The sequence below is a fragment of the Aethalodelphis obliquidens genome, unplaced genomic scaffold, assembly GCF_003676395.1.
Source record: "Aethalodelphis obliquidens isolate GAN/ISIS:26980383/991018 unplaced genomic scaffold, ASM367639v1 scaffold25, whole genome shotgun sequence".
Classification (NCBI taxonomy): domain Eukaryota; kingdom Metazoa; phylum Chordata; class Mammalia; order Artiodactyla; family Delphinidae; genus Aethalodelphis; species Aethalodelphis obliquidens.
The window spans coordinates 27,479,302-27,503,391 of NW_020837969.1; the positions used below are offsets into that span (position 1 = coordinate 27,479,302).

The following is a 24,090-nucleotide window of genomic DNA, read 5'->3' on the forward strand; positions in this document are numbered from 1 at the left end:
ATCGTATATATCCTATGATCACATAAGCTTTAAATTGAGGAAACAGTCTATGGTTAAATATAAATTTGAATACCACTGTGCTACATAAGTAAAGGAGTTTTTTTAAGCTAAAGTGATTTTTTTCCGATTACTAAATACTTCTTCCTTGAATGTTCCACAGTTAACCACCAAGAAGAAAAACAACAGTTACCCCAAGTCTTCTCTTAAAAACCTCTGCAAACATATTGCATTTTCTTCCAACCATTTTTTAAGTGTATGTAAGTTTGTGATTTCTTTTTTTTGTTGCTTTTACAAATTTATGATAACAATGAACATAGTTTTGCATTTTGACTCTTCCATATATTATGAGCATTTTCAGTGCTTTCACTAGTGGAAATCAAGACTTTTAGTGCTATATAATATTATATTTTATTACTGAATCATTTATTTAAACAAAGGTCTGTTATTTGGCCTGTAGGTTTGGCATACTTTTTTTTGCTTTCATTCTGTTTTGCTACAAAAAATAGTTTATTTTGTTTAAATCCTTGTTTGTAGCCCTAATAATTTCCTTTGGTAAATTCCTGGGATCACATTTACAAGAACAGAAGCCTTTTACTATCTTTAAGCCTATTAGATGGAGATAATATTAGGAAGAAAATTAAAGCAGGACACCGGGAGTGAAGGAGCCTTGCTATACTAGAAAGGATTGTTAGGCAAGACCTCTCTAAGGAGGAAATATTTGATTAGAGACCTGAATGAAAAGTAGGGTTGAACCGTAGGGATACTTGCAGGAAAGGCCTTCCGGGTGGAGGGATCAGCAGGTGTTAAGGTCCTGAGGTTGGAACTGGCTTTGAGTGTTCTCGAACAGGAAGGAGACCAGTAGGGCTGGAGTAGACTGTGCAGAGGTTACTTAGGGAATCTAAGGTGGGGAATTAACTCTGGGCCAGACCAAGATGGGCTTTGTTAGGCACGGTAAGGATGTGCAATTCTGTTCTTAGTGGGGTTCAAGGCTGTTGAAGGATTTGGACCCAGAAAGTGATACTACCTGATCCCTTTGTGGAGAATCGACTGTAGAGGCAGGAATGGAAGCACCAGACAGACCAGGTAGTTAAGAGGCTACTAGTGTCGTCCCAGAAAGGAGCTAATCGTAGAGCAGCAATAACAGAAATGCCCCATGCTCTGTAAGTTCAGCAAAAAAAAAAAAATAATAATAATACTATATGTATGTGTGTGTCTGTATATGCTTGTGTAACTTTAATCTTTGCTCTTTGGGTAGAAAAATGTCATTTATTGTTGTTCAATTTTTTTATTAGTGGTATAGAATGTTCGATTGTTTAATTAGCATGTGTTTTCTCTGTCTTATCTTGGATGGCATTTTATCATCAACTGATACGAGAGCTTGAGTGATTCAGATCAGTATCCCTCAGATCATCATATTATTATTGTTTGGTTTTTTGCCGTATTCGGACCTCTCACTGCTGTGGCCTCTCCCGTTGCGGAGCACAGGCTCCGGATGCGCAGGCTCAGCGGCCATGGCTCACGGGCCCAGCCGCTCCGCGGCATGTGGGATCCTCCCGGACCTAGGGCACGAATCTGCGTCCCCTGCACCGGCAGGCGGACTCTCAACCACTGTGCCACCAGGGAAGCCCTATTATTGTTTTATATATCAAATTTCTGGCAAATATCTTTCTAGTTTGTTGCCCACTTAATTTTGTGTATGATGTATTTTTGTATAAGTGTTCAATTTGAAACCAGACCTCTACTTGATGATTGTGGCTTTAATTTTCTCTGGGCCAAGATTTGTTTAGGAAAGCTTTCTTTGATTTCCAGCTGCTGGGACTCCTTTTCTGTTTCCAGGGTCACTGCCCCCAGAGCTCTTTCTGGTTATTTCCTCACTAGGAATTATTTACTTATGGACCATGGCCAGACTTTCCCGACTTCCTGACCAGCTGTTTTGGGGGAAAGTATGGAAAAAGAAGATGACTTGAGGTGGAGACAGGAGAGAACGGCTTTGTAGGTGCTAGAAGTAACAAGGATAGGAAATTACAATCAGAAAGTCAGGCAATTTACACTCAGAATTTCTGGACCAGGAGGAGAGTGGAGTGGAACTAAAGCTCCTCAGACTTACTTTAAGCTGGCCAATTTGTTCTTTCCAGTGACACAACAGTGATGGTGGTTTAAAAAATCCAATCCTGGGCTTCCCTGGTGGTGCAGTGGTTGCGAGTCCGCCTGCCGATGCCAGGGACACGAGTTCGTGCCCCGGTCCGGGAAGATCCCACATGCCGCAGAGCGGCTGGGTCCGTGAGCCATGGCCGCTGAGCCTGTGCATCCGGAGCCTGTGCTCCGCAACGGGAGAGGCCCGCATACCGCAAAAAAAAAAAATCCAATCCTATTGGCTTTACAGTGTTTCATCCCAAATATTGGTGACAGCTCTTATTTTCTGGTGGTGATGTGGATTTAACTTCTTTGTTTCCATTTTGTCCATTAAAAGTAAGATCCATGAAAAAAGAGGCTATGCTGGTTTTGTTTATCTGACTTTACTCAACTCTCAGGACGACCTCCAATGTTCAGTAAAGGTTGGAATATTTGTCAGATGAATGAATGAGTGGTTGGAAAATATGCAGTGTTAGTGGGGAGTGAAGGATATTTTGTCATGGGCCGGTGGTCAGATGTGTTTTAAAATTGGCTCCACTGTCCTGCTTTGTTAAACAGAGCAGTGCTTTTGGGCTCTGGGTCATCACTGGTTCTTGACCCACCAGGCTGGCACGTGGTGATGCCTTGAGGAGCTCCTGGGGTGGGTAGCCAGGCTTGCTTCCTTACTTCGCAGTCCTGTACCATGTTGCTTTTTCAGCTCTTCTTCATGTTTTACAGCAATTCTCAGACCTCTTTTGGCTATTTTGGCATCATTTTCTCTTCTAAAAATCGACCTCAGATCATCTAGGTTACATTTTGGATGGCTGATGACTTTTGGTATTCTATACTCTCATTAATGGGATGGTACTTGGGATAAATATTGAAGGATCGTTATAGGTTTTCTTCTGATAAATAAATCTCTTTTTTAAAAAAAACTTTTTTTAAATTTATTTTTGGTTGTTTTCAGTCTTCGTTGCTGCACTCAGGCTTTCTCTAGCTGTGGTAAGCGGGGGCTACTCTTCGTTGCGGTGTGTGGGCTTCTCATTGCAGTGGCTTTCTTGTTGTAGAGCTTGGGCTCTAGGCGTGCGGGCTTCAGTAGTTGCGGCACGCAGGCTCAGTAGTTGTGGCTTGCGGGCTCTAGAGCGCAGGCTCAGGAGTTGTGGCGCACGGGCTTAGTTGCTCCGCAGCATGTGGGATCTTCCCAGACCAGGGCTCGAACCTGTGTCTCCTGCATTCGCAGACAGATTGTTAACCACTACACCACCAGGGAAGTCCCCAATAAATCCCTTTTTATAGAAGCCAAAAATATTTATTAGACCAAATTGCTGTCTAACAGACGTTACTTGATGATTGGCAATAAATGAGAAGTCTTTAGATACAAACATGAAACGAGCCAACTAAAGCCAACTTTCAATTATCTATGCTAGTGGTGGGCAGGGAGGGTATGGTGAAAAGAACCCAGATGCATGTGCTTCCATGTGGTGTCTTTTTGTTGTAGTCATTGCCGTTGCTTTTTGTGTTGAATTACCATTTTTTTGGTTGTTTTTTTTGCGGTACGCGGGCCTCTCACTGTTGTGGCCTCTCCCGTTGCGGAGCACAGGCTCCGGATGCGCAGGCTCAGCGGCCATGGCTCACGGGCCCAGCCGCTCCGCGGCATGTAGGATCTTCCTGGACCGGGGCACGAACCCGTGTCCCCTGCATCGGCAGGCGGACTCTCAACCACTGTGCCACCAGGGAAGCCCTGAATTACCATTTTGATGTGTCTGTTAAATTCCCGTGTATAACACATACTGATAACTAGAGCTAAATGGTTATTGTCAAACAAGAGCTGCGTCTGGTGCTACCGAGATGGCATGAGAGAGTGGAGACGTTGTTTAGATGTGGTAGCAAAGGACAAAATGGGGAAGGAAGGCAGTTAGGTCTGGGAAGACTGGTCTGCTTGATGAAATAAGAGATGTAGGGATGGTGCAGCCTAGCTGTGGGGAGGATGAGAATCCAGGGAGTAGAAGGTCTCATCTGGGTCTTCCTCAGGTGTCCAAGGAAAGAGAACTTTGGACCAAGGATAGGATTAGGGTGGAGATGGAAAGAGGGAAGTAGGTTCTCTAGGAGCAAGCTAGAGAAAACAAACCAAAGATGGGACTAGCCTACGCTCGGAGGATGTGAAAAGTGAGCTCCTTTGGAAGGGAGACAGGCTTAGATGTCTGGGGTGCCTGATCCGACCTAAATGTCTGCTGAATCCCTGAAGTAGTAACATAAATGATCACCAAAGAAACATATCCCCAAAAGCAGGGAATATTGAGATCTGAGTTTCATTTATGTGCCTATGATTACCCAAATCTGTGTTACACTGGCCTTTAGACACCATCGCACCTTTGTTAAAATGTGTTTAAGTGGAAACATATTGACTTCAAACCCTGTCTGACAACATAATATCCTCTCCGCACAAATTACAAAGTCTACATATATGTGTTGATTTTTCTGAGCTCCATTTTGGGCCAGTTATTAAAATATCATCATCATCGTCGTCAGAGTTGTAACACAATGAAATATAATGAAATGACCTAATTACAGTCTTTCCTCTCTCCCACTGCATTTTTAGAAAATAGGTCAAAGTCAATAGGATATTTACGTTCTCTTCCGGCCTCCAGTTTAGTAGCTTGAGTGTTCATGTCCTGAGAATACCAAAAAGGATGGGATATGGAATAAAGATTTTTAAAAATCATTGTTGCTCCTCTGAATGTTAGGTACAGCTCTCTCCCATATGCCCTAACTGCTCATCTTCCAGCTCCAGGAAAGTTCTTTTTTTTTAATGACTTATGAACATTGCTGTCTTCTGATAGGTGGAATGGCTGAAAAACGAGGAGCCCATTGACTCTGAACAAGATGAGAACATTGACACCAGGGCAGACCACAACCTCATCATCCGGCAGGCGCGGCTCTCGGACTCCGGAAATTATACATGCATGGCGGCCAACATCGTAGCCAAGAGGAGGAGCCTGTCAGCCACAGTGGTGGTTTATGGTAAGACCAACCCAAAGGCCAGGAATGGATAGAGAGGACAGAAAGCAAAGAGGTAGAGGGAGGTGCATTTCATTAAAGCTTTCAATGTTTAGAACGGAAAGGACTTTGGGGGTTATCCATTATAGCGTTCTCTCCTGCCTCACCCCTTTGACAGGTGAAGGCAGATACCTGTTTCTCTTTCATCCAGAATTGGACTTCTGGAGATAGTCAGTGACATTTTCGATCTCTTCTCAAAATAATTTAAAAAGTTGTTTGTTTTCTTCCATTGTGTTTATATTTGAAACGAAATGAGGTGGGCAACTTCTGCTTCCCACTCTTCGCAAACCCAACATCCACCCCCCCCATCTTCCCCAGACCTGCTGTTGGCACCTCCTCTCCTGGCATATGAAATCCACCAAAAACAAACATGACTATTTGCTGAATATCTCAGGTATTGTATAAATGAAATTCCCAGCTATTGAAGTAAAGGCACTCCCTTCCACAATAGAAGAGCCCTGGGATTTATTTTTGAAGCATTTAAAGTTAATAGAAATTCAAATGCTGACATTTTCTTCTTATACTCCGGATTTTCAAGTGCTTTAGAGATACGCTGATGAGTTCTTCCTATGGTTCATCATTTCCTTGCAATGCAAATTCTCTGTATCCCTCCTGTATCAGAAGAGTAGATTGAGGGGTGGAGACTAGATCAGCCCTACTGTTGCCTCACGATGGCGCAGCCGGGGGAGGGTTCCCGCCAGTCTCTTGGTACTCAACTCACAACACAACTCACAAGTGGCTTGCACATAGTAGGCAATCAGTAAATACCTCTTTCCTTTTTTTTCTCCCCTCCCCATTTTTCTCTCTCAGTGAATGGAGGCTGGTCTTCCTGGACAGAGTGGTCAGCCTGCAACGTTCGCTGTGGTAGAGGATGGCAGAAACGTTCCCGGACCTGCACCAACCCAGCTCCTCTCAATGGTGGAGCCTTTTGTGAGGGAATGTCAGTGCAGAAAATAACCTGCACCTCTCTTTGTCCTGGTGAGATATATGTAGATTCCCTTTTCCCTTCGGATCCACCAACATTATTGGGCTGGTATGAAGCTTTCAGTAGAACCTTCCTTTCCAAAGTTACCATCTTCCAAGTTCTTCGAGTGGAGCCTTTGTCCAAAGTGCTAATGTGGAACTCATTGTAATAGCAAGAACATGGGTGAAATACCTCTGTTTGGGGGCATAATTTTTTTCTTAATACTCAGATGACCCTAGACACTCACCATCAATAAGCCAAATGTTTTGACGTATTTTTATACTACCAGTGTTTGATTGGGCCAAGCCATTCCCTTCTCTCCTCGGGTTCTCCTATTTTGTAGCATTCATCTCTATAATAGGGATTAAGTGAGTTGTCTATGAGCACAAAACAGGTACCAAATCCTTGACCTTTTATCATCAGTCACCAATCAACTAACCTCATCAGTTTGACCTTTGTATTTATCGGCAATATAATTGGCAGAGATTGTATCACAGCAGTTTCCATTTCGAATGTGGGCTCTGCTTGCCTTCCTCTCTGAGTAGAGAGAGGTTTCATTTACCAAATATGGCTTTTATGAGTTCTTTTGCTCATCTTACTGCCTCTCACCCAATTTATACAATGAGGAGTAGCTGAGACGGAAGATGACTTTCTGAATGAAAAGCATATCCTCCCACCGAGAAATCAATTGATCCTGGGTCTCACCTGCATGATCAAACATTAGCTCCAAGGACACTGGACCAGAGACTCGTGTCTTTAAAATTGCGAGTCTAGTTCCACTCAAAGCTAAGGCCAGGCTCTCACCAGCAGCGTATGCTTGGAGCTTTGTTTTGAATTTGCATTCCATATACATTTATTGAGTGCTTACTATGTGCCAGGTACTGTGCAAGATGCGTGTATACATGTAATGTCGTTTAGCTCTGTGTTGTGATTTTTATGACCCCCAGTTGACAGAAATAGTGAAGTCAGGCTAAGTGCTTACTTAGGGTGCTTCACCCAGAAGTTGACAGAACCAAGATAAGGACTCAGACATTTTGCTTCAAGTTCAGTATTTGTATGTTACCCTGCTCTTGCCTAGCTACTCTAGATTAAAAATGGCAGTGTCTTCAGTAACCCACATAAGCATGGTTGGCCTTTTCCTGGGAGATAGTGGGACACTTGTCTCCAACAGCTGCCATAATCTCTAGGGTGGTTTTCTAGGAGAATTAGATTCAGTTTGTTCGTTTCTACGTACAGCAGCAATGCACGACCCAAGAAATTCTATTTGTGTAAGTCTTGGCGTCTTGGGGTTTGGCTGACCTGTTTCAGTTTAATACTGTCAGTATATATGGGTTTAAGTTTTTCTTATTGAGGGGCTTTTAGGACTTGAAGAGCATTTATTCTGCTCTCTGTTCTAAACCATGAACCCACAAGGAAGCGGTGATTACCAGTGGTTCCTGCACATAGTGTATCTGTCCATCTAAGATGCATTTGGGCATGAAAGATGGGGAAAGAATGGATAATAATATTATTAGCTAACCCAAGGGCATGGGTAATTCAAATATTTGCCCAGATTCAGTAAATTGGTCTCATCCTGAAATAGCAAGAGAATTACGCCACTGCTTTTGTTAGCCTGTCTCTTTAGGAAAGAAACCACGGAGAGAAGATAAACACATATATTATTTTGTTTTTGTGGTGGTGGTGACGGTTTAAAATCCAGCTCTAAGAACAACAGCGGCCCTGGGGTGAGTCTCCCAACAGCTGCCAGATTCATTCTAACGATGGTTCCCTCTGTTTCCCTTTGAAGTGGACGGGAGCTGGGAGGTGTGGGGAGAGTGGTCAGTCTGCAGCCCAGAGTGCGAGCATCTGCGGATCCGCGAGTGCACAGCCCCAGCCCCAAGAAATGGGGGCAAATTCTGCGAAGGCCTAAGCCAGGAATCCGAGAACTGCACAGATGGTCTCTGCATCCTAGGTAACACCTTCTGTTGCACGTCTTCTGTGTCTGTCCAGCATAGGAAAAGAAATGCCATGACCGTTAATTCGGTGAAATAAGTTCACAGAAAACAAAATCTCCCAGAGCCAAGAGAATATGGGTGAAAAGTGTCGAAAAGTAGACAAAGAGATGTTTAGTAGAGGTGGGGTCATTTTAAACATCGTCATCACTGTCAGTTCCACAAATGCGTATGTTTATGATGGACGTAACCGGATATGATCTGAAGATACATGATGAAAGAAAATGAGTTAGGCTTTTGAGCTTAGCAAGTCTTTTCTTTTAGGGGCCAGCATTTTTTGGTTTGGTGAAATTCTGATACAGATCACCATATGCTTGTATTTCTCCCAGGAATTTTACAGCACTATCAAGTGTTTCGTGGTCTTCAGGGACCATGGTTCTGGAACAAAGGGACGTGTTGTGACTGTTGCCTTACAGATGGGGGGAAAATATGGCCCTGAGGAGGTGGGTGGGTTTTGTATCAAATTGGTCTGGCAAGGCAGGAAATAGAATGCTCATTTCAGAACTCCCAAGCCTTTGCTTTATTCCCGAGATTACATTACAGCCATCTTCAAGTGACTGTCTGCCTGGTTATGAAAGTATGGGAGGGTCAAATAGAGCCACATAGAGATTGGTTTTAATTTGGTGCTGTCCTATACTAGCTTCGTGGTCTTGGGCAAGTCATTTAGCTGCTTAACTTCTCTGACTGTAAGTCCCAAAAAAGTACCTATTGTTGGTTATCGTCAAGGCTCAGTGATAAAATAATGTATTTGAATATCTCATGGAACAGAATAGGTGCTCAGTAAATATCAGTTCCTTCTCTACTGGCCCACTCAGATGTGCTAAGGTGTATTTGATTTTTCTTAGATCCTTCAAAAACAGGAGATTCAAGGCATACCTATTCTCTAGAACCAGGTTGCCTTCTTGGAAAACATCCAGCAAAAAAGAAACAGTGTAGTTCAATAGTGTGTCATCTTTTCAGGAATATATGTCCTTTTTATTTGGGAAGATTATGGTATGAAGGAAACATCTAAGTTGCATTTTTTTTTCTGTATCAATATGACTAGCTGTGCTTGAAAGCATGCCTCTACAAACAGTCGTATTTTCAAAATAAGTCTAAATGGTTAATACATTGAAACATTGAAAGAAGCACTTTCTCATAGCCCATAGTTCCTTTGTTTGCTGGTACTACTGCTGAGTAGCCTGCGTGTGTCAGATACAATACAAGGGTCTGTAACTAAAGGGAACTTACCCACCAGTCTCAGTGATGAAAGGGCCTGCTCTCGAATAAATACATCCCGTCCCCTTCCTAAATGTAAGGAAACATTTTTTTAAAATCAGCTGTATTGATGTCTAATTTACATATGATACAGTCCACCATTTTAACTGTGCAGTTGGATGAATTTTGACAAACATGTACGGTTGTATACACCATCACAAATAAGACAGAGAACACTTCCATTAATCCCAAAAGTCTCCTCATGTTCTTTTGCAGTCAGTCCTTTCCTCCTACCCCAACCACCTTCTACTTTGTTTCACTTGACATAATGCTTTTGACGTTCCTCCATGCTGTTACCTCTATCAGTAATTAGTTCTTTCTTATTCTTTAGTACTCCATTTGATGGATCTACCACAATTTGTTTATCCTTTCATGAGCTGACGGACATAGGGTTGTTACCATTTGGGGGCTACCATGAACAAAGCTTCTATGAACCCTTGTGTACAGATCTTTGTGTGGACGTGTATTTTCGTTTCTTTTGGGTAAATACCTAGAAGTGGGATTGGTGGGTCATATCATAATTAGATGTTTAACTTTATAAGAAACTTTCCACAGTCGCTGTAATCATTTAAATTTTTACCACTAAGACGTAACTGTGCTAATTGTTCCACATCTTTGCCAACACTTGGTATTGGTCTTTTTAAAGTAACTCATTCTAATGAGTAAGTAGATTTGTGATTTTAATTTGCATTTCTGTAATGGCTAACGATATTGAGCAAATTTTCATTTGTTTATTGGTCATTCATCTATGTTTTTTGATGAAGTGTCTATTCCAGTCTTTTCAAATGTAAGGAAACAACACAAATTCATTAGCAAGAAGTTTAAGGAAGTGTGTCTCTGGCCACCCTTGACTACCACCAGATTTATCTGAAATATACCTTTAAGGTATGACTGTTTTTAACATGTTTGTAAACATATTTTTCCATTGATGAGGACTGTAGTTAGGACTCTAATCTCATATATCTTCTAAAAAGCTGTTGACAGTATAACTATGTGGCTACTGATTATAGTTTAGATGATCATTAGACACTTTTGAAATATTAGAAATAAGAAAGTACTGGTTGAATTTTAGATGACCATAGTAATAACCTTTCCTAACAACCAGCAACTGAGCTTGAGCTTGGGGAAAATTCTGTGAATGTCAAGCTTCAGCCTTGGTTGACTGACACTTAGAGTTACTGATTGAAGACAGACAATGGTTAGCTCCTAATGTGAGAAAGAATTGTTATCAAATATGTAAATATTATTCATTTGCACTTGTATTGCAATAGATAGTTATTTTTTAGTTGAGTAAGAGTTATGTTTAGGGCTAAAAGGAATTACCAGCACTAAGAGGATAGTGACCAGTCTAGATCCCAATTTTAAAATCTGAGATATTGTATTCATCAGGGTTCTCCAGAGAAACAGAACCAATGGGATACGTATATAAGATACAGGCTATAAACATACGCACATACATACATACATATGTAAAGAGATTTATTATGAGAAATTGGTTCATGTTATTATAGAGGCTGGCAAGTCCAGAATCTGCAGAACCAATGTCCCAGTTCAAGTCCAAAGGCTGGCAGGCTGCTATAGAGCCAGGAAGAGCCAATGGCCCAGTTCAGAGGCTTTCAGGCAGAAGTCTCTCGTACTTGGGAAGGATCAGGACTTCAGCTGATTAGATGTGACCCACCCACATTATAGAGGGCAATCTGCTTTTCTCAGCCTGTCCATTTCAGTGTTGGTCTCATCTGAAAACACCCTCACAGACTAATGTCTGACCAAATATTTGGGCACCTCATGGCCCAGTTGTGTTGGCACATAAAATTCACCATCATAAACGCATATGTACTTGGGAAGTCCCAAAGCATATTTCTTTCCTTGGAGCCAGTCAAGCCGAGGTTCAGGAAATTGCTTTAATTACTGAATGAAACCCTTCTTTGGACATTGCCATGTGTGGGTTTAGTCTCACATGTGCAGTTTAGTGGATATGCTGTTTACATTTTCCAACAGTGGAAATCAAACGGGTAGGGAAACAGTGAGGTTTAGAATATGTTCAGCACTGAAGGTTGAGAGCTCTGTGAAATCCCCTCCTGAGTTTAAAATGCTGTGTAAGCCTTTCCTTTCTGTTCAATCTATTCGTTCCCCTATTCCCTTTCCTACTTAAGCATGAGTTTTTCTAGCATTCTTTGCCTCTGTAATATGCATATTAAGATGTCTGTCAGACATGATCAGAGACTCTTGATGGCTACAATGACTAAGCTTCGTGATGGAAAAAGAGTGAAGCCTGTGAAATCATAGAGGTGAATGAGATGTATTTACACATCAGTGGGAAAGGGGTATGTATGTATTCTGCCCTTTTAGACAGAGAGTGGCTACTCACGTCAACAAAAATGAATAGCATTTTACTATCTCTGCGGGAATCAATGAACAGCAGTCTAGTTAGATGATGCCAACATCACTCTATGCTTCTAGCTGGTACCTCGCCAGGGTGCTCTTGGTGAAACTAGCTGTGCTCTCAGGATAGAGATCCAGTGAAGGTTTGGTTTGATTAAAATAGCATTTGGCAACAGCTCTATGGAGCAGTCGCTTCCTGAAAGATCTAGGTCATGTTCCAATTTGGGGATTTCCTTCTTTTAAATTTTCTTCCCTTTATGCCAGATACGACCCTAAAGCAAGTCCTCAATTCCCAGCTTCTCTTGGCAGTTACACAATGACATTGCTTGGCTGTTGGATGACCTACAATTCTTCGCTTTTATTTAGCTCTCAACAAAGCATCTGGATTCCTTTTGTTGTCCCTGAGGGCTGCATTCCTCCTAGAGATGGAGCTGCCAGCTCTGAGTGATCGCTTTAATATTGGGGTATGGTTGTTGCTAGGTCGGTTGTGACTGTAGCACAGGACCTTAGTGTTATGCTGTCACAGATGGCCACACCTAAATGCCCTCAACAAGGAGAGAAACGCCCCAAGACCGGGGAGTGTAGGATTGAGCAGTTGGTACCAATAGCAGTGAGTCCGAGGTTCCAAATGACAAGCATAAACTAAACATCCAGGGCCTTTACGCTAGAACAGTTCTTTTTGAGGAAGATAATTACATGGGATGACCGTCGAGAGACAAGAACTCGTGGATCCATGTTTTTTAAGCATTAACATCAAAATCAGGTAGTTTTCTGACCGCTGTCCTTCCTACTTGCTGAACTTAGCTGCTTCTGTGCCGGAGGATCACAGAAATGTCCATGTAAATGACATGTACGTTCCTCATTGGCAGGAACAGAAGGGTGAAAAGTGGGGTGTTTAGTTTGAGTCTGAGAAGTAAGGGGAGCCTGCTCCCTCTCCTTTTTATTCCAGCAGATGAAAAACTAAGGGCTTTGGCTTCAGAGGATTGAGTGAATCTGCTTCAGAGGGGATTAGTGCCCAGATGTGCAGTGAGAACGAAGCCAGAGAAATGTCACAGGGACGCAGAAGAGAGAGGAAATCTTCAAGGCTGAGCTACCTGATAGCTAATCAGTCCTTCTTGTCAGGATGTGAGATAGGTCATTTCAACATTGACAGTTCAGAAATGGAAAGATCAGTTACATCGTGCTTTGTTTTCATTTCTCCTGCGTTACACTGATAAGAAAAGTTGGAGGTGACAGTTTGGAAACCCCATCAAGGATAAAGATGTCTATACAATAGCAGGTTCAAATAAACATCCCCAAGCTACCTCTCATAATCTAACCACATTGTCTGTTGAACTATCTACTTAAGTGACCTAAAGGAAGCACCTGAAAAGGTGAGCCTGTAATCACATCAGAGTACAGGTTGCCTTGGAAGCATTTTCTCATTGTTATCCATTACAGTAATTACCTGGGTCCCTTCCCTGTATTTCTTTAGGGCACTGAATAAGAGAATATTCACTCCAGAGTTAGCTAAGTGCATCCGAAACAACTCTTACTTTTTGCTAGTGGTTTACAGAATATCCGTTTCATATATAAGATTATAACAGATGGATGTCCCTTTACCAAAACGAAAACCGTCATGTCCTTTCTTTGGGCAGAGAGTCAGGAATCATATTGGACTGTTCTAAAAACTTTTTGTTGGATAAGGTCATATTTCAGGACCTGCTGCACTACATAATTGGTTAATTATAGCACAGTAAAATTCTATATAGCAAAGAAATAAAAATGGCATCAGCAAGATAACATGCTAGCACAATTCATTAAGTTGTCATGAAGTTTCCTACTGCTTGTTAATTCTCCCAAGTAGTTTTAATGTTAAAAACCCATTTCCATTCCATTTGTAGTACATAGTAGGTATTCCTTTTTTCATGAAGATTTTCCCTAGAAATACCCAATAGCTGCCTTTCTGCATAACAAACAATTGATTAATTCAGAGTTGCCTTTATGTAGACAGCATAGAAAATGTGGATATAATATCGCAGACCCACAGGAGTGATAAGAATGTAGATTTGGACATATGTGGTGTCATTAGCAACTTAGCCACAATCTCTCTCCCATGCCCCAATAATACTTTCCCGTTATGAGACCCAATAAGAAGACCAGTGAATAACACGCTTTAACGAGACAGAGTGAAGTGGCTCATAACAGAAGTTTCCGTTGTGCTTAATTAAAAAAGAAACTAGAGGTAGCTCAATACTCATGTCTTAGTGAAAGCATTTTTTTTTTTTTTTTTTTTTTCTTATTTTTTTTTTTTTTAATTCTACAAGGCTAAAACTTTTACTTTCGTGCCTTGTGGTAAGAGGATTTGAACTCTAGTGCCACAACCTGTGTGGAATTGAGCATAAAAAGGAAAAAGAATGAGCCACATACGGCAAATTACCATAAAATGTCTCCGCTTTGTTATCCACCCTCTGTGGACTTTTCTGCATTTATGCCTTGTGAACAAGAAGATAAAGACGGCTGATTGTCTTTTTGAGCATCATCCCCCTTCCAAGTAAGGACTGACCTTCATCCATTGGCCCATTGACGATTGATATGTATTTAGTAAACCACTGAAAATCTATGGCCTCAGGCATAGAAAATAAATTTATGGTTACCAAAGAGGAAAGTGGGGTGGGGGATAAGTGAGGAGTTTGGGATTCACATACACACACTACTGTATATAAAATAGGTAAATAACAAGGACTTACTGAATAGCACAGAGAACTATACTCAATATTCTGTAATAACCTAAAAGGGAAAAGAATCTGAAAAAGAATATATATAACTGAATCAGTTTGCTGTACACCTGAAACTAACACAACATTGTAAGCCAACTATACTTCAATTTAAAAAAAATCTGTGGCCTTTCTTTTCAACCAGCTCTGAAACAAGGACTTAAGATGCCTTTTTTTTTTTTTTTTTTTTTGCGGTACACGGGCCTCTCACTGTTGTGGCCTCTCCCGTTGCGGAGCACAGGCTCCGGACGCGCAGGCCCAGCGGCCATGGCCCACGGGCCGAGCCGCTCTGCGGCATGTGGGATCCTCCCGGACCGGGGCACGACTCCGCGTCCCCTCCATCGGCAGGCGGACTCTCAACCACTGCGCCACCAGGGAAGCCCTAAGATGCCTTTTGTGATGCAGGAAATTTTCCCTTTGTCATCATCATCTCTTTATTTCTTCCCAGACGTGTGCCACATGTACGTAGTCATGACAGAGTAACCTACATAAAAATTTCCTTCTCAGCTAATAGAAACCAATGCAATTATTCTGTTTCTTTCTTCTTCTTTTTCCTATTCCTGTCAACTCCCCCTGACCCACCACCACCATATTTCCATATGAACGTTTACACTGGGCTTACATTCTTTTGGTGGAATTGGACAGGAAGTGCTGTCATACTCCAGAAACATGTCTGGAAGATTGTTTATCTCTGAGGCATCTTGTTAACTTTGTTCATTTTATGAGAGGAATTGAAATAAAACACCTCTCCTGTAAATAGGAAGGACTCTAACATTAAATTTGGGCAGCTGGAGAACAGGATGCATAACTCCATATCACATTACTTAGAGAGGGTACACACGGTACAGACATCACATTAGAGAGAGAGGAAGAAGACTAAAACAAAACCAAACAAAACAGAACAACCCCAAGAAAACCAGATAGACAAATAAGAACAGATCCCCGTGACAGTGTAAACTGGAAACAGAAACCCCAGTAGAAAGCTTAAAAACATTTCTTAAGGACGGGAAATTTTAGCCACAGGGCCAGATAGTTGATGGGAATACAAATTCATTACAAAGAAAAGAGAAATATTTTGTAGATGGCATCCCCAAGAAGCACAGGGAAGGCACTGGCTCCTAACTGGGGATCGCGAGAAGGTACAGAGGTTGAGTTTCCATGAGGGCTGGCCCAGGATGGGCCTGGGTTGAGCTGGCATTGAGAGCAAAGGCTGAATGGCCTTCCAGCGTCCTCTGTGATTCTGAGTTGAGATGTTATTCTCTTTCTGAAAAATTAGAAATGGACATGAACCTAGAATTGAGAGAAATGAATGAGCTGAGCCTATCGGATTTGAACATTTATCCTATAGGTAACAGGTTGAAGAATCCGGGCTCTGGCGTCAGATTGCTTGAGTTTGAATTTCGGTTGCAATGCTATGAGCAAATTTCTTCATTTCTCCAAGCCTAAATTTATTCCTCTATAAAAGAAAAGTTATAATAGTGTCTATTACAAAGGGTTCGTTTTGAGGAGGAAATGACCTAAACCATGCAAAGCATTTGACATCTGTAGTAAGCACTCCATTTGTGTAAATAATAATAATAATGTGTGTGTGTTCTAGTAAAGGGATTCCTGTGGCAGAAAAAAGTGTGTTTTCCATGTTCTGTGGAAGAATTGACAAGTGACACTTTAGATATTTTGTTAAAACATTTCCTAATATATCTGACTAATATAGTGTCTAATGAAATAAAATGTGCTTCACATTAAAATCTATGGGACACAAATTGTGTTCTTGTATGAACCAGTTCTGAGGGGTAATTTGAGACATACCGTTGGTTGGAGGAACACGGTTTACAAGGACCCTAACAACTCATGAGGATTCTTCAACTTGGTGTCAGACCAAAGTGTCAATATCCTTTCCCAGAAACGTCTGAGAAGTAGCTGAGAGAACAGCTCCTGATTTTCCAGTCTTCCTTTGCAGGGGGGATTTAGTTATGAGGAGGAGACAGACCAGGTGATCTCTGAGGTCCCACCAAGTCCTAAAATTCTATGATTGTAACAACTAATTAAAAATAACTCAAGGGGAAGGCCCAGGAGAGAAGCCTGGATGGTCCCCAAGTGAGAAAATCATTCTTCATTATACTGAGAGCTTCCCTCGTGTTATGAAATACACATGTTCTAACAATTGTGTTAGAAAATAAATTTTCATAAAGCAAATTCTAATTTGTCAGCACACATTTAAAGATCCTTTCTCACTGGTGGGGGGAAAATCCCCCACACGCACTACTAGACCACACACAGTCTCCACATCCCAGGGTTATCGTCCTGGTGCCGGCTCTTCTGGATCAATGGTATCTGTTACATGTCAACACTTCCATCATTCGACATTCCCACATCCCCAGATTAGCGATTTGGGCATTATTTTTTGTATTTTTAAAAGCTATCTAATAGATTTGGTCAGTAACTAATGATATCCAGAGTCAGGAAGTTTCCAAAATTTAGGCTTTCTGTCCTATAAAACAGACTCTCCCCATTTCAGCAGTTCTGTGTATTCCAGATCCTACCTCTGCGGTCTATTTAATCAGGACTCCACAAAACCCTGGGTAAGAAATATGAGTCTGGATTGGAGAAAGATTTAATGTCTGAGATCATAGAGTGGACCAGCCATAAAAGAAACGGCAAGAACCCAACCAGGGAAGTGATTTCAAACAGAGTAAGCTGCTCCTGTAAAGGATTCAGTGCTCTCTGGGGTGCACTGAACAAAGTGAATTAATAGAGGCGGAGGAAACGTCTTTGTTTTGATTCTATATTTTCTCCTTACGTTACAAATTAAATACGTGTGTGTCTTCAAGAGCATTGAGACATGTGATCCAGAAAGTGAAGATGATGTGAACATCACCAGCATGTGGCCTTGTCCTTTTTCCAGAGAAGTGTCAGCATCCTCCTAAAAGCCCCGGCCTTGCATACATGTGTTTGGGAGAGGACGATGTTAGTGTGCAGTGGAATAGAAAATTGCCGTGATCATTTAGAAAGAGATCATGGGGTAGGGAAAAGGGCTCTGCACCGGGAGTAAGGAGTCCTAGGTCTCAGTTCAGTTGTTTTGTTACTAGCGTGTGACCTTGACAGATCTCTTACCATCCCTTCCTTGCCTTCTGTCCATAAGTATCAAACGGGAGCGGGGGGTGGGGGGGAGGCGGGATACGGGGTGCTGGGTGATCTCTAAGCTTCATCTCAGTATAAAAACTTGAAGTCATTATGATTTTACAGATACTTGTCTTTTAGCCAGCTTTGAGGAGATATTCTAGTTCAGTCACACCTAAAATTCACCGTTTGGATGATGAATATGCAGGGTGATAGGGGGACATCTTTTAGATCTGAAACAAAGGTAATCCCATCCCCTACCCAGCAAAGCCGGTTGCCAGCCACCCCTAAGAACTGAGTCATCAAAGCAGGCCTCTAGCATCTGCTCCATTCCCTTCATTGAGAAGCTACAATGTCCTAGGAATTCATACAGAAATTAGGAAATTTAGGGACCCTGACTTTGTAATGATCGTGATTGAAAGTACATACAAGGCTGAGTAGCACTCATCTGTTCAACAAATATTTATTGAGTACCTACCATATTCCACTTACTGTTCCAGGCACCGAGAATAGATGAAAAACACAGATACAGACTCTACATGCCTGAGGCCTGAGGAAGCTTAGAATAAATCTGCAAGTCACAGATTCACAATTCAGTTTCTTTTTCAGCATTTTTTTTTTTTTTTTTTTGGTTGCTAAGTATTTCTTTAGCAGTCAGTGAATAGTCATCATAACACCCTCCCCAGTCTCACCACCCCCACCCCCAATCCATTCCCTACCCACACCTCCCTGTGACCCAGCAACTAAAGGGACCGCCCTGGACACAGCAGAAAGTCACCATGACCCTATGTCAGGGCTGGTGCTCACACTGACAGGATGCTTCTAAACTATTTTTAAATAATTTGAATATCACTCCTCCCTTAAGGTAAGGCAAGTGATCGTGATGACGTTTACCAATAGATTATTCCCTTAAGCTTGAATTATAGACCCTGAACATTTATGGTTAGTTTTGAGTGAGTGTGTATGTCTGTATACACATACATATATTTTCCTGTTGTGGATAGAAGGGAGGGAATCCAAGCAAAACAATTTACAGCATAGAAGAATTTGAATATGCATCTTCCCTCGGAGCAGAATTGGAAACAGTGCATTTTATCACTTTGAGGCCAATTGCCGATAAGAAAGTCTTTGCAGACAGATGCTTAAACATCTTTGCTGTAACCCCAAAGCATACTGTACCCTGTATATCCATCATAAAAACAAACTAACCCACAGTGAATCGGTGGGAATGGACAAAGGTGGTAGGAAATCTAGACATTGAAATGATTTAGTTCAAAAATGAAATATGCAAATGCCCCTTGGGAGTATGGTCATTGTGGATACTTATTCATCTGAGTTTAGGAAATACAAAAGGCATTCCTATAAGAGACGTCAAATTTGAAAGAAGGAAGAGGGAAGACGACATCATCTCATGCACACAAATTGTGTGAACTGGCTGAGGGGCCATTTTGGAAGGTCTTTGTCATCATAAGTCATATCCATGAGCTGTCTCTTGTAGTACCCATCTGATTTCCCCTAATTAATACGATGGGATCTTGAACAGTTCTTTGGTAGGACATATTAATACAGCTGATCTTCATTTACTGATGTACATCTCAGATCTTACGGGTTTTTATTCAGGTGGAGGGTTTTGCCATTCAGTCCTAGAATTTCTCTAATTACCCAGATATCTCTGAGGAAACCAGTGATTCCTCTAACAGACGTAACCAACTGGGAGGAATCTCTCAAAACCTCCTGTTCTCTGTACTTGTCCTGCATGGATGGATGTGCTCAGAGTGCATTTTTTAAATTTTTATTTTATGTGGGAGCATAGTTGATTAACAATGTTGTGTTAGTTTCAGGTGTACAGCAAAGTGATTCAGTTATACATGTATCTATTCTTTTTCAAATTCTTTTCCCATGGGGAGGGGTAAATTGGGAGTGTGGGATTGACATATACACACCGCCATATTTAAAATGGGTAGCCAACGAGAACCTACTGTAGAGCACAGGAAACTCTGCTCAGTGCATTTTAAAAGGGGCAGTAGATCTTACGATGGTCTATACAGGCTGGGAAGTGGGGAGAGGAAGCAAGAATTGAATTAACTCAGTAACTTGGGGTAAATACGGTCTCTGAAGAGTCATTTCTGAGCAGGATCTTTAAATTAAAAAAAAAACAAAAACCCGAAAGAAAAACCGCAATGCAGAAATTAACAACTGAAAAGAGTGAAAAAAACGAGAGATGCGCTGTGTTTTCCATCGCCGGAAGAATTTCATGGTTTTTACAAGAGCTGGTGGTTGTGTTCCTGCATGTCCTACAGCCTTAGTGAGCTCTCACCAACCACAGGAGAACAGAATAGAATCCCTGCTTGTCATCTTCAGTGTCTGCCTGACACGTTCAATCACGGTGGTGTTGCCAGTGAAAGCAGACCTCGTGTTTATCTAATTATCTGCTAGTGCTAATACAAAGCAGGTCCACCAGATCCTGGGATTTCCTGCAGCTTTGGAGAGCATGCAGAGGGCTTCTTAATTATTTCTGGTTATGGGAGAAGAGGGAAAGCATGAGTAAATGAAACACACTGATAATCAATAACTTCAACTTTTTTTCTCCCAATCAGTAAATAATCAAGCAAATAGCTTTTAATTTCACTTCTCCTGCTACTTTTTTTCTTGCCATGATCCTCTGTTGCAGTGCCAATTATTTGTGAGCTCATCATTTAAATATGATTTTCATGTTAGGAGCCCATAACTAGTGGTGATGACAAAAGTATAAAATCAATCAGATGAACACTTACAAAGTAATATATTTTGAAAGAAATTGCATAGTATTTTAGCGAGTATAAGTAAGATAAACTGGCTAGGGAAGGGAGAGATTTCTTCCAACAGAGTAGTAATCACCAAAGATTTCATGAGGGAATCAGAAATTGATCTAGGCATTGGAGAGAGGACATTTTTATATAGGAGGCTTGGAGGGAGGATGGTGTCCTTGGAGAGGAAACAGCTTGGGCAAAAGCACTGAGAGTTCACGGATTGATCGGACTAGAATATGGATTTTTGCTGAGGTGCAGCGGAAACTGAGTCACATTTGGTGTGGTGGGACCAGTTAATAGAAGACCATAAAGGTAGACAGAGAAATTGGCCATGACGTGGAGGCTGTGGAATCATGGTAGATTCCTACGTAACGATGCTAGAGAATTCTTCCAGCAAACAAGGAACTAGCCAGAGAGAATGGGCAGAGAAGACTGAATCTGCCACACAGTTCAGAATCAGCTCCTAAATAATTTGTGATTGCAAAGACTGTGGAGGGTAAATTAAAATAAAACTGAGTTCAAGACATATCTTTTGGGGGGAGGGGAAAAAGGTTCCAAAGCATATGATCTATGAAGAAGGAAGTAATGAAAATGGTCTTTGGAGATGAAAACATGGGACGTGTCTGGTTTAGTGAAAAGAAGGGCGATCGTGAACTCTAATGACATGTGTCAACTGCTGCCCGGCAGGAGACAGCTGTTCCGGCTACTGTCCTGGTGGGCATTTAGTCCACACGGAGTGGCTTGATGCCTGGGTCTCAGGAAACGTATATGTGTGGGATCCAAAACCCATAGAAGCCGATTTCAAATAATCGCAAGGCACGGGTTTTGAGGGCAGCCCCTTGCCCAGTCTGTGGGTTGGAGATTGAATCCATCCATCCACATGTGTCATCTTGCAACGTTTCCGTAGTGTAGTTGTCAGCACGTTCGCCTTACACATGTGTCATCTCTCCTTATTCTGGCTCACTCAGATCCATGGGATGTGGGCTGCATGCAGCTGGCCACAGTTTTTCCCTGGCAGAGAAAGGATAAGGCTGGATGAGGGTGGGTGGGAAGGTAGGAATGCAGCCATAAATAGCTTCTAAGAACAATGGAAATGCTTTGGGAGCATGCCATATAAAAAGGAAGCCAAAATTTAAAGAAAGGTGGAAAAGAAATGAATCACCACCAAAAATAAAAACGTAGATTGTGGGCTTCCCTGGTGGCGCAGTGGTTGAGAGTCCACCTGCCGATGCAGGGGCCCTCGTACCGCAAAAAAAAAAAAAAAAAAAAGGGTAGATTGTCCTCTCTCTCCCCCTCCCTCCCTCCCTCCCTCTCTCTCTCTCTCTCTCTCTCTCTCTCTGTCTCTGCCTCTCTCTCTCTCTGTCTCTGCCTCTCTCTCTCCCCCCCTTCTCTTCCCTTGCCTCATATATAAGTATATATATCTCTATGCACACACTCACCACACGCACGGCAGACACAAAGCAATATTTGCAATACAGCACTGAGACAAAAGCAGATCGCCGAACAGTATATAAAAGACAATTCCATGTTTTTGTAGGTAAAAATGATCAATTACTGTCAATTTCATGTCGTTTCCTGCTAATATATATGTAAGCATATATGTGTGCACGTAACCTTATATGTATATAAAATCACAGAGGAAAAAAGCCTAGACTTGTATATATAACAACATGATAGTGGTTATCTCTTGGTGGTGGAATTATGGGGGGTGGTTTGCACTTACCTGTATTTCTTTGATATGGTAAGTGTAAATAATAAAAATGATTTTTTAAAGAAAACACAATTTAAAACACTATTAAAAATAAAATTTAAAAAACACTTGCACATCTTTAGCCTGTAAATACACAAAATCACTATAGGACTGAGTTATAATTACCATCAATTTCTATTTACCCAGAAGGTACCTCTTGGTGTATAAGTTAGACCCTGGGAAAACTTGTGATTTTCCCAAACTACAGCTCAGCCGCCACTGGCTCAGAATTACATTTCTCTTCCTGCAAGAGAAAATGGGCCCTTCTGTACACTCCAGCTACCCCAAAGCCTCTTGGGAGGCAGAGAGGAACTGGAGTTGAGTACACAGAACCCCAGATTTGTTGCCAGGAAGTGGCGGTGCCCTCAGTAATCACAAAAACACAAACCCCTATTAGGAGTTCTTGGAGAGGGGCCTAAGCATGGGTATTTTTTTTTAAAAAAAAGCTCCCCAGGTCAGTTGAATATGCAGCCCATGTGAAGAACCATGGCCCTAATGGATTAATTTACTAAGGGGCCATTTGAACATGGCCTTGGAGAGAGGTAAAATTAAAACAGAGAGGATTTGGTTGACCAAGGCCAGTGACTGCATGGCCCTGAGCCTTGTGAGAAAATGATTATGCAAACAGAATAAAAGAACGTGAACTGTGGGTGGGCCATTCTTGCAAAACATAGCGAGGTTGGTGGTAGCCCTCTCTTGAGCTCACGGTAGAACAATCTCTAATCAGACATTTCAAGCTGGGAAAAATGGTCTCTGAGAGCAGCTTGCTGACAAGATACTGCTTTTCAGAAAATACAGCAGAACCCAATGTTGATGCCGATGCCAGGGGACTAAATCTCTTGGGCACCAGAGACTTCCAGCCTTTTCCGTGAGACGATGCAGGCTAACACACGTGCTGGATCTCAGCATAACACACGCGATGGTAGAGGAGCGGCCCTTTGAATAATTTTGACTCTGCTTTCAGAATTCATTTCAGGTGGATTTCTGTGGAATGTCTTTGGTAGTTATTCTAAAGATTTATAGGAGTGAAAGCAGGGTAGCACAGGGGTCTTCTTTACATGGCAGGAAAGGGAAGTTTCGACTTGCCCTTGGTGTCAGCAAGCAGAGGACAGGATTAGGCACATGTTTCTTAACTCCCGTTCAAGGACCCCTGAAATCCCCTAGAATTTCCGATTTGGAGCTGTGCCTTGTCTCCACGCAGTAGCACATGAGTCACTGTTGTCCTCTGAACAAGTATGATGATCATATTCATAACATGTTCAAGTTTTTATTCATCAGCTGCTATGTATTGATGGCTGAACATGTGCTAGCCTGAGGCTGCATGACTTCACGGTTATCATGTTTAACCCCCCGGGACCAAGCTTCAAGGACATTTTTATTCCCATTTTACTGTGGGGAACACTGAGGTCACAGAGATAGATGAAGACGATCCAAGGTTTAAATCCATTCCTGATCCTGAGAGTCTGCACTAATCCGTGTCAGTAATGACGACGCCGGAGCTGGGTGTCATCAGGTCAGAGCGGAGGATGCGCTCTCCTGCTGCTCCGTGCCTCCATGTGGCCCCCGCCCTCTATCTGGGGACTTTAGCCCTGGGATTTTCAGCTCCATTCACTCTGTCTTTTTTTCAGAGCTGTACCTGGTAGAACTCTACTACCCCAGTTTTTTTCACATCTTGGCTATATTCGATTTGTTTTTCTGAGGAGTAGTTATACATCTCACCTGTTTTTAATGGAGTTTCATTTTGCTACCTGGCATAATCTTCGTTCCTGTGGTTTAGAAGGAAGAAAATACTGTTAAGCACAGCCAGAGTTCTAAACAGATGTTCTGCATGTCTCTTTGTGTTGTCCTAGCAATGCATCACTCCCAGATGTCTTAGCCTTGGCCTGCCAGCATGGCTCTGTCCATGCCAAATGCT

General features: G+C 42.0%; 1 protein-coding gene across 1 annotated transcript in view; it reads left to right on the forward strand.

Annotated features, from left to right (window-relative positions):
- The window catches only part of UNC5D (unc-5 netrin receptor D), a 601,039-nt gene that overhangs the window by 480,231 nt on the left and 96,718 nt on the right, over window positions 1-24,090 (forward strand). The window contains exons 5-7 of the mRNA XM_027122816.1: window positions 4,953-5,133; window positions 5,980-6,147; window positions 7,920-8,084. Of these exons, the coding sequence (XP_026978617.1) occupies window positions 4,953-5,133; window positions 5,980-6,147; window positions 7,920-8,084 (514 nt within the window). The remainder of the gene's footprint in view (window positions 1-4,952; window positions 5,134-5,979; window positions 6,148-7,919; window positions 8,085-24,090) is intronic.